Genomic DNA, 21,386 nt, shown 5'->3' on the forward strand with positions numbered 1-21,386 from the left:
CTCCACACACACATCTGCATTCATGTGTACGTACTGACCCATTTCACACATCTCATACATACTTTAAATCCTGATCTAGAAGAATATATTCAAGATCTCGTAATGAACCATATTGATGGTGTGATACTTAAAATAAAAAATTAAAAAATAAGAACTTGTTGAAGAACCACATTAATACACTAATAAATTAGAACTACTTATTTTATGCAGTCTTGGGCTGATTTAAAAAAAAATCACATTACCCTGTTTACTCATCCCCACTCTAGATAATGGTTTATACACACCAAACAAACTTCAGTCAGCTGAACACAAACCACATGCAATATAGGTTTAAAAGGATAATGGTCCCGCAGATTTATTAACAGTTTAGCAAAACAGAAGGCCAATGGATTACAATATTTACATGTTATTTGAAAAATAAAGTAGTGATAAAAACACATCAGAACCTTTATTGTTTTTGGTAGCCACTCACTGTCAAAAAGAGCTTAAAGAACAAGTTCAACTGATAACGCTCCATGTTTTGGCAGCAACAAACCATCTGTTGTATCTTCCAGTGTGTGTTTAAAGCTACCTAACAGGTAACAAATGGTCTACTGGAACTTCTGTATTAGTAAAAACTATTCCGGTCTTTCGTATATAAATTTGAACAAAAACATATTTGAAACTTGGGCAAAAAAATAAAAAAGGTGTTCACCATTTTATTTTCACAAGAACGCCCCAATTTGATTGGTTTAGAAATTGTCAGTATGTTAGACATGAAAGTAATGAGGTAGGGAATGCAGCAACTCAATGGAGGAACCCTAAGCAAATTTAAGTGAAAACTACCTTTGTAAGCCAATACTATCAACTTGAAAATAAATCAAAATATATAGGCGATTAGAGATAGGGAGAAAGAAACTGCAATGGGAAGAGTAAAAATAACTAAAAGGTCATATACAAGAAACATTTTGTCCGAATTACTGATTTACAATAATGCTCAATTAGCTGGAATGTTCTAATTCACTCCTAAGGTCATCAAGATTTAAATAGGCAGACAAAGAGTGTAAATAGGAGTGGGAAAATAAACAAGGGGTGGTTAGAGAGGAATACTAGCTCTGAAAAACAAACACAATAATCCCTCAATATAATAAGTTATGCAACTGTTAGTTAACCGGTCAGTGTGCTGTGAGTTGACTCTGGAGGTGCAAGATAAAAAGTAATGTAAAAATAAAATTAACAACGTCATTTGACATGTTTTTTTTAACCTCTAGAAAAACAATATTTTAAAACAAAATGTATTAAAAATACTAGATCAAATTGCAATTTGAAATAAACATACCATATGCAAAATTGATTATTTAGCATACAAATTAATTTTTTCTAACAGGTGTACCAGGTACACACAGTTTTCTGGAAAACAACCATTCCAAAGCAGTAAAAAAAATTAAAAGATTTATGCTGCTTTTTTTTTTATTGTGGATTTCAAACAAGTAGAAATAGTACATGGTATAGTAGCCTGCACAAATCAAGTGGCTACTTATTTAAGTAGAACAAAAAAAAAAACAGCTTACCTGCGGTTAAGAGTGACATTTCACATACAGTAACCTAGTATTTTAACTTTTTTTTATTTTTGTTTTATTAAAATATAAAAAAAAAAAAAAAATTAATCACAGTATTTTAAGACAAAGCCCAACAGGGGTTTCAAGGAGAACATATTGTCTAGTTTTCTATTTTGCAAATATATTTGTTCACCATCTTGCTCAACATTCAGCCTCTGGGGAAAGTAGTATGAACAAATACAGAGAATTCCCTTGGTTAATTCTGAGGTACTAGGAATCTGTTGATCCTTGTATAAAGAGCAGAAAAGTCTGTAGTTGTCTGTAGAGCAGCTGCAACAGCATGGAAAGCTTGTATTAAAACGTATAAACATGTCCCAAAAGTGGTGCTTTGAAAAGTATTATCACATGAGGGATTGGATCAGTCTTGGGAAAAAAATTTTTGTTCCACCCATTAATCCCAAACAAATGAAGCTTCCTTAATGGTAAGCATGGAACACAGAAGTAGTGATGTCAATGGAGTGACTCAGTTCTTCATTTAAATATAGTACTTTATACACAATTGCATGAGTACCAGTGCTTGGGAAAAATAAGGTTTTAAAAAGCAGCTTTTTATTTGTAGATTTCACCAATTTTGTAAATGTTCAAGTATGTACTCTTGGATCTCCTGAAATGTTTTATTCCTTTTTGGTCTCCATTTTGTCCACAAAAGATTGGTTTTTAAAACTAGACACTTTTGCCTGCTGAAAAGAATCTTCTAATCCATCCTCTGACTTTTCAACTTTGCCCACAAAAAGTTCTTTCTGGCTTTCTTCAACGTTTTCTTTTGGCTTTCGGTTTTCTTTGTTTTCAGGTACTGTCCTGCAAAATTAGAGACAGCATAAATTACAAGATTCCATACACCGATGTGCAATGATATAGTAAAAGATAAAAAAATAAATAAGTCCAACATGTTTGTATTTTCAATAAACTTTATACTGGAATGAAAAAAATAGGTAAAGATCAAGGTGCGAAAATCAAATAAGATATAAATGAGTGGTTTAACAATGTAGCGGCCAGCACCAACTTTAAGACATGCTTATTATCACAAAGCAAGCTAGTGTAGGTTTAGGCTACATATTAGTGCACATGTTTTCTTTCTATCACATACAGTTACTCAAATTCTATTTTTTGAGTTCCTAAACCTTAAGAATGTGATGTTAAATATTTTCTGTACGTGCCTAAAATACATATATTCTTTTTTGTCAGGGGAAACATTGTAAATGGCAAAAAGTTCCAAAGCAATGTTCTGGAAGTGGGCAGCCAACATACAATAATAATGTTAGCATTGATTAATTACTCTGTTTAATAAAACATATTTAATTTGCTTTCTTACTAAAAATGCATACTTTACTAATTTTGGATCAAGAAAAAAGGAATATGACTTCAGAATTATTTTCTTAGCTCTAGTTTGTAAGATACACTAGTTGAGCTTCAGTGATGTAAAGTCATAGTGAAAAGCAATGCTAGAACAAACTGATATTAACTCCAGAAATGAAAGTTCCTTTGATTCCATCAATTGCAAATAACACAAGATGAAAAAAACATACATCAATTGAAAGAACTATCTGAAATAGTGGCCCATTCACAAGAACACCTTCTCTTTGCTTCTCACTTGTACTCCTCTTCTGGGGCATCTGTTGTCACTTTCCAGCAATAATCACCATAAAGTCTCCATAGATCTACCATTGGTGGTCTTTGTACATAATTGCTTCCAGAAGTAATTTCATATTCTCATATATTTCCTTAATGTGGACAGCATGGCCTAGGGGAATTGAAGGAAGAGAATTGCCATTGTGCAGCAACACAGCTTTTAAACTAAGCTTTGATGAGTTTATGAATAGCTTCCAGTCCTGTGAGTTGTGCTTCACATTCAAAGCGGTCATCAGACCACTGACATTACAGTAGGCAACAAGGTTATTTTACTTTTTAAAATATTGAATTAAAATCTTTTTGCTGGCTCCTATACACAGGCAGATTCCACTGTTGGAGCCTTGAACTTAGAAGCATCTCCTTTGTATTTCAATAGATCCAGGTCTCAAATTAGATTACTAAGTTCACCCTGAGTAATTCTGTGTGGATCACTCAGCAACTCAGTTTGTGGTACAAAATCGAGATCCTGTGATGAAGGCTCAGGTGATCTCTCCTTCACACTGTCCCAATTGTTGTCTGCGTGCCGACTGTACTCTTCTCGAGGGCGAGGTACAGGCAGATCAAGTGACACTGGTCGGATAGCTAAAGGAATGTTGGGATATTCCACTTTGTTTTTGATAGGCCATGCATGGGATGTACCATGCAAACATAGCAGTCCATTATACGATTTGTGACCTCTCTCCAAGCTATTGCGATGTCAGTAGGCATTGAACGTTTAACCACCCACGTAGATTCACAGAGCATGTGTTGCAGAAAATATGAGGTGCCCAGGGTTTGTCCTGATCTCCTAGCTGGACGCCAAAATAATGGTGGTAGGCTGTCTTCACACATGGAGTAATCAGGAGATTCTTGGTGAAATATATCACATCACACCACACGCACAGCAAAACATGCTCACTAATTTAACTCATTTACAAGGAACCCTGGCTTTTAACCCCTTAAGGACATATGACATGTGTGACATGTCATGATTCCCTTTTATTCCATAAGTTTGGTCCTTAAGGGGTTAATTTTTAAGCATAATCACAAAACTGAAAACAATCAAAAAAACAACACTCTAACCTTCACTTCATGAAAGCTATACACATGTGATAATCAAAACAAGGCTTACTGTCAGAAACTCTTAAAGGCATAGGCTAAAGAAGTCACTCTGGGACACGAGGCCTAGGACACGCAGCCTCCTATAACGCCATACTGGGGTTCCCTCCAACTCGGGACTTACACTACCCCATGATTCCTGAACAGTCTCTCACAAAGCATTAACCCTTTGTTTCCCCAAACGGCTGAGCTCTACACAATTCCATGCTCATACCATGGGAAAGATAGGCGACGGGCCAGGGGTACCTGAACTTTAAAAGCTGATGGTTGTCTAGATTCTATAGTTTACTACTCTTTAACTTGTATGAAAGCGGAAGGTGGCAGTTGGGAGCGTCCCCTTATAGCCTTGCAAAATGCCAGTAAGCTTACTCTGTTCATACTCCTCGCCCAACATGTGACATTACATTGATAATGTGACTAGTTCATAGTGTGTTTTAACCATGTCATTTCTCCCCACATATGCAATGACTAAACGGGTGTCCTAGCGCCACATCAACTCACATCTCATTATGGTCTTCAACTTGACAACTAGAGTGTAGTGGGGTCACCCTGTTAACACCAACCTCGCTATATCAGTTAATATGCATATTTAGTAATACCTAATGTCAGTGTAAATCGAATGCCTTGTTACATGCTTTCTTATGCCTGTTTATAATATAAAAAGGCAAGTTTTTTCATGCCATTGTTTCAATATTATGACAATGTATACGCTGTCGTGGCGTAATTAAATAGATTTGTACTCCCCTGCACAACAAAAATAAAGAAGTTTATCGCATGAGGAAATCAATTAGCATTAATTTTTAATTCAACAATTTTCTTTGTTGTGCAATATATACGATACACTCTTTCATTCTTAAAGAAAAAACACACATGTCCCATAACTACTACAGTACTCTTCCTGCCTCCACTACTTCTGTCTAAGCTAAGCCACGCAGTGCAGGAGGTAGCTCACTGGATGAGAGTGATGAGCTGACACACTGAGCCAATGAGATAGCCCTGCACTGCAGGGCACAGCTAAGTAGAGCTAACAACAGTAGTGATGGCAGGGAGTGGCGACTGGCAGACCCCAGACAAGAACCTAAATCGGTATTAAAAATTGTTGACTACTTATGGTTATGGCATTTGGAGTGTTTCTTTAAATGAGCAGTTGTAAATTAAATGGTTTGTCTTCAGTGAGCATGTAAATATTGTTTTAATAAAGAAATTTAAAACTAAATGCATTATATTTTCATTCTGCAATGCAGCTTGATTTGTAGTGACAAGCCAACTTGATAATGGTAATTTTAAATACCGCATAGGCTAGATACAGATTTTAAGTAAGTATGGGTTATATTTACAAACATAACATGGTGTAATATTACTGTAAGAAAACTCACTTATTTCAATACTGGGAATAAACCAGTAACAACAGAAATAAAAATAGAAAATCCACAAACAAGAAAAAACTGTAAGTAAGCTTACATGCCATGACGTAACACATGTCGTTCCCATTCGAAGTGTTGTGTAAAGGTTCGTCCACAGAATTCACACTGAAAACGTTTTCCTGGTGTTTCTACATCGTTGCTGGCAAACGTGTTGTCTACATTAAAAACCACAAATATATATATTTAGATCTTCCAATTTAGTGACAAATTACTGATCTGTCTAGTGAGCCACGGAACCTTACGCCAGGCTAATAAACCTTGGGGGATGTTTGGCAGGTTATTGTATTTCTAAGGCACATAGATATGTGAAAATGAGAGGAAAGTAGATTTATTAGATTTAGCCAATTTTCAGTAACCTAAAAATCTGATTGGCTGATGTATACCAAGGTTATTGCTGATATCTCATATCAGCATCTATATTTTATTATACTGAACTATCCTGTACACTTTACTTTATTGTTTCCTCCCTACACAAGCAATAGAAAATACCACGAAATTATACCATCTTATTGTGTCATGTGAACACTTATTGAAATTAATTTTCTTAAAGGAACACTATAGTCACCTAAATTACTTTAGCTAAATAAAGCAATTTTAGTGTATAGATCATTCCCCTGCAATGTCACTGCTAAATTCACTGTCATTTAGGAGTTAAATCACTTTGTTTCTGTTTATGCAGCCCTAGCCACACCTCCCCTGGCTATGATTGACAGAGACTGCATGAAAAGAAAACTGGTTTCACTTTCAAACAGATGTAATTTACCTTAAATAATTGTATCTCAATCTCTAAATTTAACTTTAATCACATACAGGAGGCTCTTGCAGGGTCTAGCAAGCTATTAACATAGCAGGGGATAAGAAAATCTTAATTAAACAGAACTTGCAATAAAGAAAGCCTAAATAGGGCTCTCTTTACAGGAAGTGTTTATGGAAGGCTTTGCAAGTCACATGCTGAGAGGTGTGACTAGGGTTAATAAACAAAGGGATTTAACTCCTAAATGGCAGAGGATTGAGCAGTGAGGCTGCAGGTGCATGTTCTATACACCAAAACTGCTTCATTAAGCTAAAGTTGTTCAGGTGACTATAGTGTCCCTTTAATCTATAAGGGAAAACATTTCTAGTTTCCTTTGCAGTTGCTACAATACAAATCTGTTGAGCTCAAACACAAATTATATCCAAACAAATAAATACCAGCAGTACATACCTTCAGACTTGCTAGCTTCTTCTTCATCACTGCTTAAAGTCTCATTTTTATCTTTCAATTGTTCCAACTGATCCAAATTCACTAGTCCGACCAGTTCAAAATTGCGACATACCTACATTAGAAAACCAATAAAAAAAAAAATCAAAAAAAAAAAATCAGTAATGCCTTTACATTCATAATTGGCTCTAAAGTTCTCCTAGCAAACATGGGATTCACTCGTTTTTTCTCCAAATCACACAGTTTTAGAAGATTTTTCTGAGAATATAGACAGGATCGGAAACTCTTGGTGTGTTTACGCAGCATTGTTTAAATGTAGGTACAAAAAATTGTATGTTCATGAATGCAACAAAATTGCAGTGCAACCTAAAGAACAGCACTAATACAATTATTTTTTCCCAACAATACATACATCTGGATTTACTGGAGGGTGTAATATCGGTCTCTGGGAAGCAAAATGTTTAAAATAATTAAACTGAAACTCTGCATGGAATAGTGCGTTACATTTTTCCAAAATTGCTTTTAAGCATAGCAGTAAATCTCCAATTTCTGTTATTTGAATGTTAATCCCTCATTATTAAGATTTTAGAGACCATATTTAACCCCTTAAGGACACATGACGGAAATATTATGTCATGATTCCCTTTTATTCCAGAAGTTGTGTCCTTAAGGGGTTAACCAATATTGTTTACAGTAGTGGAAGTCGAGTAAGTTATTTCTCTGTAATGTGGAGAGCCACCTGCAGTTCAAGCTGTCACCAAGCTCATCAACAGAGTCCGACTATGCTAAGAAAGGATTTCTGTTATTTCAATTACATACTGTGAGATAACTTTTTGAATTTGAGAGAGTTTAGTCAAACATAAACCTCAAGCAGATAAATAGAGTACTGATCTGAAGAAGATGACAACAAATTATTGTATTTCTGCCTGAAAGAATTATGGGAATTTTAGCCCATGAACAATTGGAACCATTTTTTTACAATTCCACTTTTTTATTTTTTTTAATTATCTACTCTCACAGACCACAGAAATGATCCATCTCAAAATATCACTAGGTGTTCACTGTGAATGACTTATGCATTTTACTTATTTTGAGGAACAGTAGATGACATGATCATGTAAGGACAGTGAATATGGAATCTAGTGGATCATCTCCTAGACCGCATACACCATTAATACTAAAAACTTGCCACCCTTTCACTAGTATGAGTTTTAGCCAACTAGATTTCCACTCCTATAAAAAGTGATAATATTTTATTCATATAGGAGGTTAACAGCAGACCAATTCATGGTTGTTTTATTGGTCATTTTACAACAAAATTAGAAGCCATGCTTCCACTTGTTGTGCTATAAAGTGTGTTAATAATGCTGGTTTGAAAATAATGATGCAGTAGTGCCCCATATATCTTGGTGTTCTTTCCATGAGGAGTTTAAATTGCCAACTTTGCATCTGTCCTTATTTGTATCATTATATTTAACAGTATATACCTTATGTTCCTCTCTGAGATGGCTGTCTAGCTCCTCTGTTTGCTTGGTTTCAAAGTAGCAGAGCTGGCATTTGTAGGGTTTCAACTCATTATGCTTCTCTATGTGTTGCTGCAGATTTTCATCACTGGAGCAGGTAAAAGTACATTTATCACACCGGAATACGACACCTTGCAGTTGCTTTGATAGCTTGGATCGACAGACTTCTATTGGAACAACTCTTTCTTCTGAAAGAAAGGTGAAAGTTAAGCCACATACAATCTCATATAGCACAGACCTGACTCTATAAATCAACCCCCCAGCGTATCCCATTCCACAATATGAGTTAACTATATAGTCATTATTTTGTTACAACACATATTTTGACCGGCCACATCAGCTTCCAAACACAGTTTGTCAAATGTTGCTTATTACTGATGATACAGTAAGGAAGGCACACATATGTTACTGCAGATCTTGACGTAAAGCACAAGGTTATGACACTTTGAACACCAGAGGCAGATATCCTTATATTATATATTAACTTTGCTTGTATTTAGGACTTTTGTTTTGTACATAATCTACAATCGGGAAAATATGCTGCACTGCAAATCTATCAAATGTCATTTACATAAACAAAACTTGAAACATGTGGTTGTCATGCAGGTGTGAAGTATCAGAAAGGAAACCCCAAAAACAAAACAAAAAAAAAAAATAGCTTGTGCTATTAATACTTAATACAAAATAAATAAATGTCACGACAACTACTTCAAGATTTGCCATGGTGCTAAAGGAACACTATAGGCACCCAGACCACTTTATCTCAATGTAGTGGTCTGGGTGCCATGTGCCCCCTGTTTTAACACTGCAGTTGAAAAGTTCTGCAGGCCACTAGAGGAGCTTCCATAAAATAGAGTAAAACGCTGCTATTTTAATCAGATGGTCTAAGAGAGACTGATTGGCGCAGTGGGGCATTTTGCCGCCCATGCGCACTAGCCTCCCAATGCTTTCATATTTGATTATTAGGCAGAGCATGAGCAAGGAGACCAACATAGCGAGGGAAAAAGGTTTACTTTCTTTAACCATGGCAATGCTGGCTCGGCCATCTAAACGGTGACTTGGGCACTATAGCATTATGAATACATATTTGTATTCCTACTGTTATAGTGTTTCTTTAAAGTGAACCTGTGATGTTATGGTTTACAAGGCTTATCATGAATTAAAAATGTATATGCTTTGGGAGCTTATCTTTCCTTAACTGCAGCCCCTTGCTCCAGTGCTATATTATCCACCCTTTTATTACCACTCGCAGTCTGCAAGGCAATCCTCATTTTTGATGCTTTCTGATATTATCCTAATGATATTATCCTATTGTCTTCTATGGCGACTGCTCAAATTAAATGACCGCCAACTTAATTAAAATTAAGTTAATAAAATGAGAGTGTTGCAATGTTTGTTTTAAATAGATTTTGTATATAGTGAAATACAAAGTACAAGAACAGTTATAATAAACAATAGTGTTTTAAAACTAGTTCGCTTTGGATTTGGCTATAAACTATGCAATAAATTTCTTTGTGTGCACTTCTGTTTTACAGAAATGTGCATTTCCTCTAGATTATTACTTCACAAACAAAGAGGTCTCACAAAACCAGGAAATGACCTAGCCAATCCTAACGCTTGTGTAGTTTTCGAAGACTGGTGAGCATATCCCATATTACTCAGCACAGCAATGGTTTCCAATTGTTGCAGTGTAAAGGCTAAGCTAAAACTCATTCATATTACAGTTATATGTAATGGTTTGCCATACTGTCAAGAATTGTGTAAAGTGGGACATACTGTGCATGGAGTGGGAGGGCAGTGTGGAGCTTGGGGCTATTTTTTAACCTTTCAAATAAATCATAAATAAAATCAAATACCTAGTATAACCAACTGTAACCTAACAAACATTCTACATAATGTGTGTCTAACATGTCCCACTGTTGGTGGCTCGTAAAACAAAACCACTAATGAAGATTTTTACCCTAAATAAAGCTATTTTATAATCAATGTAATAATTTTAAATGAAATATCCAACATTAAATACACATTTGCAAAATATCCAATTTAAACTGAAATGTATGTTTTTACTTATTTATACTGTGCACACATATCTTACTGATGGCCAAATTAATTCATGTGATAAATCAAATGGAGGGCTCATCCCTATTTGTGCTGTAATATCAGAAAAACACACTTGTTCATCTGAAGATTGTTGCCACATTTGTTGCATTCAGCTATGAGCAGTTGTTACTAACCTTCAGCCACCCTGACAACCCTATGCACAAGAGATACTACAGCCACATGAGAAATCCTCATGTCATAAGATAACATGCAAGCGAATACACCATCTGCTAACAATACAAGTGCCCTCCAGTAACAAAACAAAATCAGCAAATGCTTCACCTTTCACATGTCAGTGGCCAAAAAGGGATTGGCATTAAAGGACCACTATAGGCAGCCAGACCACTTCAGCTCAATGAAGTGGTCTGGGTTCCAGGTCCATCTAGTGTTAACCCTGCAGCTGTAAACATAGCAGTTCCAGAGAAACTGCTATGTTTACACTAGGGTTAATCCAGCCTCTTGTGGCTGTCACACTTTGAAGCCGCAAGAGGCGCTTCCGCACTTACACTGTGAAAATCACAGTGAAAAGACGCTGGACGCATTCAGCGCTGACGTCGGCACAGGGAGGAGAGTTCCCCAGCGCCAAGGGAGCCCGGCACTGGAGAAAGGTAAGTGTTTAATCCCTTCAGCCCAGCGGGAATGGGACCCTGACAGTGGGGGGGCGGGGGAACCTAAAGACCCTATAGTGCCAGGAAAACAAGTTTGTTTTCCTGGCACTATAGTGGTCCTTTAAGTAAAATAATGAATTTCATCAATTTTTTTTTTGTTTTTATATTTTGTAATCAACACCTTAAGTTATTGGTGCTAACACATATCAAAGATAATGGCCAGTTTGAATCTTTTGATGCCATTTTAAATGCACTGATCCAATCATTTCACACATTCTTTAGAAATTAGATTTTAAATATGTTAACTCCCAATCCATTAAGTTGCTTACAATGATTACAATTAAGATCAACCATAAGTTTTTGCGTTTAGAACAATAGCACATATTTACAAAAGACTGGCATGTACAGATTTAATGCAGCTCTATCATGGCCATATCCTTTTTCTAGGTCGCCCCCCCTCCCATACACACACTAAGACTTGTAACAGCTCTACAATGTAATTCTTTTACCCAATTTTCCCCCAACTTACCTTCTATACTTGAAGGCACCGGAACCTCATTCCAGGCACCACCATCTTCTAATTACGGAAAGTGATGCATTATCACTGCCTTCCACTGACGGGATTTAATTCCCACGCACACTTGAGATTAGCACTATACAATCACGTGTGTCCTTTATGGATGCCCCATGACCATATTTAGCAATGAACGGATTGTGGAGATGCAAAGGAGGAGACAGAGTAGATCGGTAGTGAGTACTGGATATGCGTTACACTGGAAAATTATGAGATGGTCTTGAGATGCCATGAGGGAAGGACTGGATGGAAAGGTGAGCATTGTGGGAAACGTTTACTAGACAATCTCCAGCCTTTGTCTAGCATTTGAAAAATAAATAAGACAAGAGGAAAAGAAGAGAAGAGGAAACTACTGGAGAAAGGCAAGTATGGAGTGACAGAGCCAGGTCTTTAAAAAAAAAAAAAAAAAAAGTAAACAGATAAAAATAATGCTAAAATGTCTTCTCCTCTCAGTCGGAGGGGTTGGATGGTTAAGAAGGGGCAGACTGATGGGAGGATATGGGCAACCCAAAGGGAGGAGGACATGTAGTCATTGGCTGTCTGAAGCCTGCTGGCATCAAATGCCAAATCTACACCAAATTCACAAAAACAAGCCTAGAACTCTTGTTCCCAGCTGGCTAATGATGCCTAATTACTTTGCCAGAGGTGGAGTTACACCTCCAGCAGCAGAGGGGTTGGTTAATCTTTGTATGTGCAGTGATTCATAGCTAAACACTGTACACAGAGACTCAAGTCACATTAATTGCTTCAAATCACATATGGCCATGGTGCCTGGAGTAACCCTTTAACTTCCAACAATGCAGGATATTTAACAAAGGAGTGGGAATATGTTAAAACAACTGAAAAACAATGACAAATTAGGGTTTTCACACACATTCTTGTGTAAACTAGACAGAGTAACAACGCAGGGAGTGGAGTAAAGATACAAAAGAGATTGATTACCATACGAATGCTAATTGCCAACAATGGCCTCTATGCAATTCCAGCAGACTATGTTTATTGGTTCCTCATAAACCATTTAACGGATCAGATCGATTTAATTACAAACGTTAAAGGCTTATCAGAAGCTCATAATTTTCGGTTCAAATAATATCAAATTTGAAAAAATAATGAGTTATACTTTGTGTTCAACCATTTTTGGCTATTCAAATCCATTGCTTGGCTGTATAGCAACCGTTAAATGGTTTTATCATATTATACAGCTAAAAGGGGTTTATAAATACTTTTTTTTTTTTTTAACTACTTATCCACTGACAACCCTAATGGCCAATTTATTTTTAAAATATTTTCTTGGTGAATCTATAATTATATCTTATAAAAAAAAACAGTACAAAATAAATAAATTATATATATATATATATATATATATATATATATATATATATATACACATATACACACACACACAGGAGGCCAAAATACCAGATTATTGCAGTATGCAATTAAACCGTTTTTATTGGATCAATCTGATAGAGTTTAACACTTAAAACAACTGGTATAAGAGAAGGGGGGGGGGGGGGAGAGTGGAGTGTCATAAATAGAGTATCTCACCATACGCTGAGAATCTCTGCAGACAGACCAGTGAGAAACTACGCAAAAAAAACAATTCACCAGCTATCTGGCAGAAAATAAAAATTACTCTGCCATAAGGAGTCCTCAGTTCAAGATTTTCAACAAGTCACAACCGAAAAAACCAAAGCAATGGAAATAGAAATGGATTACTTCAACAGGAAGCAACAACAGAGTCTCATTAGGAAAAAGAATAAGAAACTGGCAGGCCTCACCTCCCCTTCTCTAACATTAGTTGTTTTAAGTGTTAAACGCTATCAGATTTATCAGTATTGCTTCAGACCTGAAGAGGAGCAGAAAGCTCTCGAAAACTTGAAATATGCTAGTCCAATAAAAAAAAAAAAAGGTATCATTGCATACTGCAATACTCTGGTAATTTGACATCTTATCTACTGGACTAATACGGCTAATCCAATATATATATATATATATATATATATTACAATTTTAAACAAAAATCTGCACACCAGTCAAGCCATAAGACTTGCTTTTCCCACAGAAATCAAATCTGCAGTGATGTTACAACCGCAAAGGATTCTGGGTGGGCATATGCAAACAAGTTTATCAAAGAATCACATTTTTGCCTCATTCCATTTTAAACATGGATTCCTTTGAGTCCTTTGTGTTTGATGTATACAACAGCTTTGAAACACAACTTAGGAAAAGATGCAAAGCCAGTAAACCACTCATGGACAGCTGTTTCATTGTTAATGCAAATCATCAGTATTAGGTTGGTTACTGGTTTGCTTATTGAGGCTTGGTAGTGCTTGGGTAGCAAAATCCAAATAGGTTATGGAGGGGGGAAATTGTGATTGAAAACCCCTTCCCACCTGAAGTCTGTGGATAGTTAATACAATGTTAAACAAAAATCTGCACACCAGTCAAGACTTGCTTTCCCCACACCCACACTATATTTAAAGTATAGAATATATATATAAAAAAAAAAAAGATATATAAAAAAGATTTTTTAATTTACTCAATTTGGTAAATGCCAGTATATTTCCTGTTACAGTATAGTAGGCAGACACAAACTAAATTAAGCACTTACAAGATGAAAGATTAGAAACCCATGTGAGGAAATAGCCACAATTTAATAGAAAAAAAAAATCAAGTAAACAAAAAAACATAAGAATATTTTCCATTAACTGTTTCAAAAGATAATTTCAGACTCTGAAATACTAGTGTTCTTTGGACACTTGAATTCTACGGAATGCAACAATGAAAATGTCCACATTAGCTTTTTTCAACTTTGCTGGGCAATCACAGTAAAATTGCTGGTCTTTAGCGGTTATGGTGTCTAGAGTGCCTCTACATGTTTTGCCCATTTTCACAACAATGTTGGGCAGGTTAACAAAATCCTGATGGTTTATCAACCTAATGCAAGTGATAACCCACACTACCACCAATTATCAGCCCCTTGTTGCATCAGCTACACATTACCATCACCATTCATTTACCCCTCCTCCCACTGTCCCTTTCAATTACCTCCCTTGCTTCCTTTCTCCTATTCCCTGCTTTTTTTATCCTTTGCCAATGCCTAACTTAAAGTCACGTGTATGTAAGCAAGATAGGCATTTTATTTCTTTATATACTATCTGTAGCTTTAACTATGTGATTTATTGTAATTATTTAGTAATCTATGACTTTAACATCCACCCTTTCATAATAATAATAATAATAATAATAATAATAGTGATAATAATAATTTACCTTTTGTCGACCCCTGTTTTGCACTAAAGCTCTCTGTTTGATAAAAACAAAAAAGTGATTAAAGATTTTGTTAAACATCCAAAAATCAAGCAACAAAGGATTTACCTCTGTGTAGAACAATATGATCTATCATGTTGTGTTTATATTTGGTGTGGTAAAGGCAGAACGGACAGCGAAGATCTTTGGGTCCTTCTTCGGGGATTGTTGAATGCCCAGCTTCAACATGCATAGTAAACGCTGATCTGCAATAACAGTGGGAGATATTTCAATAGAACCAGGTCTAAACGCTATCATGTCTAAATACATTGCATCAAAATCAAAAAGTGAACTTGAGTGTCTGTTTATCTTTATATACATAGCTAGCGATGCCATTTTTTAAGAAAAAGGTAATGTTGCTTTTTTTGGATTGTGTTTGCCATGTTTTCCAAATTATTTTTAATATTCAGCAATAATTTATGATAAGTACCAGCAATGACTTTTCAAATATCTTAAAGGGTTTATTTATAAACGGGAATTAAGGTGAACTAGCAAACAAAATGCAGGATTTATTACTGAAAAAGGTGCAAGTGTCTAAAAAAGGTTTTTGCTGGCTGATCACATTTTTCTACATTTTACACGTTTAGTGAATAAACCCAGCACAAACAGCACTGGAAAAAAAAAGCTTTCAAAACAGTTTTAATGTAGCCTTTGTTCTCAACCAGAGCAAATTTAAGGAGCATTACATCATATAAATGATTGAGAATAGGTAAAGGAATACTCCAGGCACCAAAACAACTTCATGTAAATAACAATTCACAACAAAAAAAAATTCACAACAAAAACAATTCACAACATTATCTAAACCATGGGGGGGGGGGGGGGGGGAGGGATCATAATAATTTATATTTGTTTCCTGCTAATTTACGCATTGATTTTCATCATGCAAAACAAAATATAAAGGTTTTTGTGCTTGTAATAATCCATTAAAATTCTATTCCATTGACATTCATAAATGTGTTTAGTCACCAAAATTGTTCAAAAAAAGGCCTGTCTATATGCAATATTTCTTAAGGAATCTTGGGGCTATGCTGCTCCCTTCTCCACTGGACACAGGCTTTCAAGAACAAAAGGGCTAGGAACATAAAGGTCACAAGTGAAGCAGCCCCAGATATGTGGAATGAGTTAGGGGAACATGTAGCAGCATGCTTTCACTTAACACAGGGTTTTGTTTAGTCTTCACTTACTTAAAGCATGTGTAGAAAGAGCAGTCTTTGCACTTGAAAAGCTTCTTTCCTCCATGTTTATCTCGATAGTGACGCCGAATGCTCTGAATGTATCCAGAAGAAAACTCACAGAATTCACAGTTGAGAACTGGTTCTTGTTTTAGCTCAGCCAAGGTTTTCACAACAGGAAGAGGTGCAGGGCTACTGTTACTGTTACTCCTAGCCAAGGCAGCGGATTGGTAATGATTCAGTTGCTGCTGAACATCTGGTGGTTCAGAATATGAAGATTCTGTGTCAAAAGATAAAAGATCAATCATTTACTGTGGAGTCACACACACAAAAGGAATGGAGATCATGATTAAGAAAATCCCAGATTGGTCATAAACAAATGCCGATATTTATTCTTACATGGAAAGTCTGCCATATCTGGTGATTAGCCTCAAGCCATAATTTTTGGTGAATAAATATAATTTTGCACCTGGTCTATTTATGCTCTGCTATGCTTAAGTGTATCTTGCTATTACATTTGTTAGATTTACATTGTAAATAATAAGTGGCACAAATGAAGAGCTAATGCAAGCAAACAAACATTTATTATTTCTAAGGCATCAACCAATACAGATTGGCTCAGAAGATGAACCAATTGTTGGCCACACTCACTTCACCTAACTTCCTCAGAGTAACACCTGTTTTAGCCTTGATAAATCACCTCCATAATATGCACAACAATGTTCACTTGACTACAGAGCAGTCAACTCAAGTCACAAAAGCACCATGTTACACCCTTATTCATAACTCCTGATCACGCAACAGACTAGCTTTGCTCCCATTGACGGAAGGACTGTTGAAAAGTGCATTACAAGCGCATGATAATCTGTGATTCCACTGCAATTTTAACAACATTTATAACTTAATGTATGGGCAGTGTGTCATCCTGGTGTGTATGTACAAGGATGACATACTTCTTTCATGGATCCGCATGTTGCTTGCAATGTCAATTGCATCATAAACATTCCTGTGTGCACCGTTCACATCCCCTCCATCTCTCAATTTCAGACCTACCAAAGTAGGAAGGTCTGTGACTCCAAAAAAAGAACAAAATAATGAAGAAGCAAATGCTCCTATTTTATGTACTCATATGGAACATAAAAATGTAAACTTTAGGGAAACTTAACTATTCTTCTAACCAAAAATTACAAAATGATAGAATATGGTCTCAAGACTGAAATAAAAAACAGTAATTCCAAGTGAGAAGTAAGAAAATTATATTCCATTCCGGTCTAAACTTTCAAAGTTTGCCTAACCGCCTTTTTCTTACATTATTTGCTTCGCTCACATAAGTGATTTTACAGTAGCTATTACATTCATGCCTTCGTCTTAAACTACATTTTTTAAATTAAAATAAAAAGCAGTAAGACACTATGTACACAGTGTACGCTTGAAACTTTCTGAAAAAAAAATAAAATAACTAATCAGAAAGAAATTTATGCTTCCTGATAAATTATTTTTTATCTATGTGGTCACAGCGCACAAAAACCTTTAATTAAGGGATATCGGATTCCCCAAATGGAGTGCCAGAACAATCACAGAAGTACATGCAGCCGACTTATTCCTGCTCTCCCACTGGAAATTCCCAGTTAGCAGTGCAGGCAAGCAGTGGAGAAGAAAACCTGCCGGAACCTAACAGGAAAGAGAAAAATATGGAAACTGGGAAAGAGCAAATGCATCAGGCACTAGCACCTTAAGGTAAGGAAAAAATAAATCCATTTTTCATCTTAATATGGTCACATGTTTTGGGATAAGGTAAACCCAAGCACAGAAAAGGGTGGGCACAGAAAAAGATGCTGGATACTACCCATAGAAGTTTTCTGCCAAACAAAGTGTCAAAATACCAGAGTATTGCAGTATGCAGTGATACCTTTTTTTTATTGGACTAACAACACACACACACACACACTCTATTATATTATTATTATTGCCATTTATATAGCGCCAACAGATTCCGTAGCGCTTTACAATATTATGAGGGGTGATTTAAATATAAATAGAGCAATTACAAGAAAGCTTACAGGAACGATAGGTTGAAGAGGACCCTGCTCAAATGAGCTTACAGTCTATAGGAGGTGGGGTATAAAACACATTAGGACAGGAAATATCAATCAAATAAAGTGGGAGTGAAGCAGAGCTGGAAAACTATGCAAGAAGGACCAAGCAGCTGCAAACTATGCAAGAAGGATGCTGGTTGCTTTGCAAAACTGCTCCATGGACATTTCCTCCTAGGAAGAAGTTACTGTAAATTTGCCAAGGAAGAAAGATTCAAACCAGAAAGCCAAGGAAATGGGTAATGCCACTTTCTGGCTCCAGAGAAATGGACGAAGAGGGAATCACACTTACTGAAAGCTTTCATAGCATCCACAGAATATTTGAGGAGCCTAATTACATCCAAGACATTGGATAGCCTATTCTTACCTTTGGCCAGCTATGGACAAAAGGAAGGAACAACTGCCTCCTAATTGTTGGTTTAACATGTTCTCCAAATGATTAAGACGGTTAGAAATGTGTCCAAGTGATTTATCTACACGAATGGCCATTACAAGTAAAACGTTTGTAGATAACTAATTTGCAAATTTTTGTAACAGTATTGAATCATTTAGAAAACTTAATAAAGTTTAGGCCATATATTGATAACCTTGCTTCAGATAAGATCAAATCCCATGACCATGGAGCAACCCCCACACTGTCCCTCAAGTCAAGATCCTAATGGATGTTAAAACCATGCACCAGCAAAAACAAACATGGGTCAGATTCAGATAAGAACTGAGATATGGCAAAAGGTTTTTCATTTGAAGACAATACTATGAGACCCAGAACCTCCATATAATCTGTCACAGTCAGAGAGGGCACCAGCAAAGTGGAGACAGATAGACTTGCCAAATCAGCATTAGTGATGCATTTCAGAGGTCAAACCTGGAACCATACCCAGGAGATCCAGTGGGCACTTTGTTAGATGAAAACATCATCCACATTCTTGCAGGAGTGAGACAAGTAAGTCTTTATGATGGACTCCTTGCTATACATGATAAAGTGTGTCTTCCGGGTATAGGTAAACAAAGAGGCAGAGGGCTAGAGCTATCAGGATAGCCCACACTTTGGTAAATACTCATGGAGCATCCTGTAAATCCTTGAAGAAAGAAATGCCTCAATTTAACCAGATTAATTTCCAAATTGTGATGTTTGTAATTAAATTATTTGGAATGATTCTAACACTACGAAATCATTTGAAAATGTTTGGAAAGCTTTTTTAAAATATCTAGGTTACAAAAAAAATAAAAATAAAAAAAAAGACTCAAGTCCATCGAGTTGCTTTTGGGTTCCTTTTTCCAAAATGCATGACTTTGCATTTATCTGTATTGAATCTCATCTGCCACTTGCCTGCCCAGACCCCCAATTTATCCAAATCTCTCTGTAGAGACATTATATTATGCCTGACTGTATTATCTTGCCTAGATTTGTGTCATCTACAAACACGTACACATGACTTTCAATGATCAAGATCATTTAGAAACAGATTAAAGAAAAGATTTGACCTAAGACAGAACCGAGGCACCTCACTAAATTATTTGAAAACTTGCCATTTACAACTACTCTCTCCGCTCTATTTTTAAGCCAGTGTTCTATCCAAGAACAATATATATTTTTCATCTAAACAAGAATAGTAAGTAACCTTTTGTGTGGAACTGTATGTAATGCCTTAGAAAAATCCAAGTAGATCAAACCACTGGAACACTCAGAACTAAATTTCTGCCAACTTCTTCATATAATGCAATTAAGTTTGACTGGCTTGACTTGTTTTTCATAAAACCACGTTAAAGAAACCCTATAGTGTCAGGGATGCAAATGTATATTCCTGACACTACAGTGTTAAACACACCATTTAGGTCTCTGGCCCCCCATTGCCCACGCTAAACAGGTAAAAAAAAAAACAAAAAAAAAAACCCCAACCATCTATACCAGCTCCACATGGGTCCACCGCAGCTAACTCTGCCTCATTGGATCAAAATTGACGATCTCAGCCAATCCAATGATTTCCCGTAGGAAATGCACCTCCTCAGACATGCTTTAAATCAATGCATCTCTCTGAGAAACGTCTAGCGCCTCCAAGCAGAGCTAACATGACTGAGTGAATGCCACTAGAGGTGTTCCTAAGCAGTAATGAAATGGCAGGGTTTACATTAAAATGCCGACATGGTCATATTAAATGCACCAGAACAACTACATTACGCTATAGCTCTCCTGGTGACTATAGTGTCCTTTGAATTCCTACTAATTATATTGTTGCTCAAAATTAATTTTGAGGACCTTGGGAGACACAGAGTAAACACAAGAGCAGATTCAGGGCCAAATGCAGCAAGCAGACAGAACCCTAAATATTCACCAAAGCGGTCAATGGGCACAATACTAAAGAGCAAACCAAATGTGAATATTTTCACCCAGTCAATCCATGAGCAACATAACCACAGGATATTTGCACTCAAAAAGAGAGAGAAAACCCAGGGTTGTGTCCCAATATGGGCATATAACCTGTCAGTCTGTAGTAGGAACCCTGTCTCTATATATAGTCTCTGACACAAGTCCAGATATCCTATATCTATATCCTTCCTGCACTTGACAAATGACAGGGTAACAAAAACTCCCACGATCTCGATAGCACAGAAAAATATATTTTTGCAGAGCACTGCAAAGTTGAACCATCTCCAAAGGAAGCAGCACAATAACTGGTCATTTCCAGCAGCAGGAATCAGGTAGGAGATGGTGACTCTCGAGTTGGGGGATCCAAAATGCCATAAGTTACAGTGCTCCAATATCCAACTCCTAGAGTTCGACCACTTCCACACTGCTGCAACGGTATCATAACCATTAAAACAAAAAATATACAGCAACATTTAAATAGTATGTGCATATAGGTACTATAGGATAACAAATATATTTAATGTGTATTCCTTAACCCAGAAAAATTGTGTGTAGAATAGATATTGATACAATCCTGTTCTGTTTCCAAGTCACTAGTCCCCCAACTTGTGCAAACTATTGTTACTAGTAAAAAAAAAAGTACATCTGTGCTTTATATAGGTCATGGGTCGTCAACCTGG

At 36.3% G+C, this 21,386-nt stretch overlaps 1 protein-coding gene across 4 annotated transcripts in view; it reads right to left on the bottom strand.

The window, feature by feature from the left end:
• Positions 1–325: 325 nt before the first annotated feature.
• The window catches only part of ZNF462 (zinc finger protein 462), a 71,880-nt gene continuing 50,819 nt past the window's right edge, over positions 326–21,386 (bottom strand). For 2 of the 4 annotated variants that reach the window (XM_063455202.1, XM_063455203.1), the window contains exons 8-14: positions 16,258–16,525; positions 15,140–15,276; positions 15,035–15,067; positions 8,438–8,661; positions 6,954–7,065; positions 5,787–5,904; positions 326–2,396 (exon numbers count right to left, since the gene is read on the bottom strand). In XM_063455202.1, the coding sequence (XP_063311272.1) occupies positions 2,213–2,396; positions 5,787–5,904; positions 6,954–7,065; positions 8,438–8,661; positions 15,035–15,067; positions 15,140–15,276; positions 16,258–16,525 (1,076 nt within the window). In that variant the 3' untranslated portion in view covers positions 326–2,212. Of the gene's footprint in view, positions 2,397–5,782; positions 5,905–6,953; positions 7,066–8,437; positions 8,662–15,034; positions 15,068–15,139; positions 15,277–16,257; positions 16,526–21,386 lie in introns of those variants that run through there. The other 2 variants (XM_063455204.1, XM_063455205.1) reach the window with 2 other exon arrangements.

This window comes from Pelobates fuscus, chromosome 5, assembly GCF_036172605.1.
Source record: "Pelobates fuscus isolate aPelFus1 chromosome 5, aPelFus1.pri, whole genome shotgun sequence".
NCBI lineage: Eukaryota > Metazoa > Chordata > Amphibia > Anura > Pelobatidae > Pelobates > Pelobates fuscus.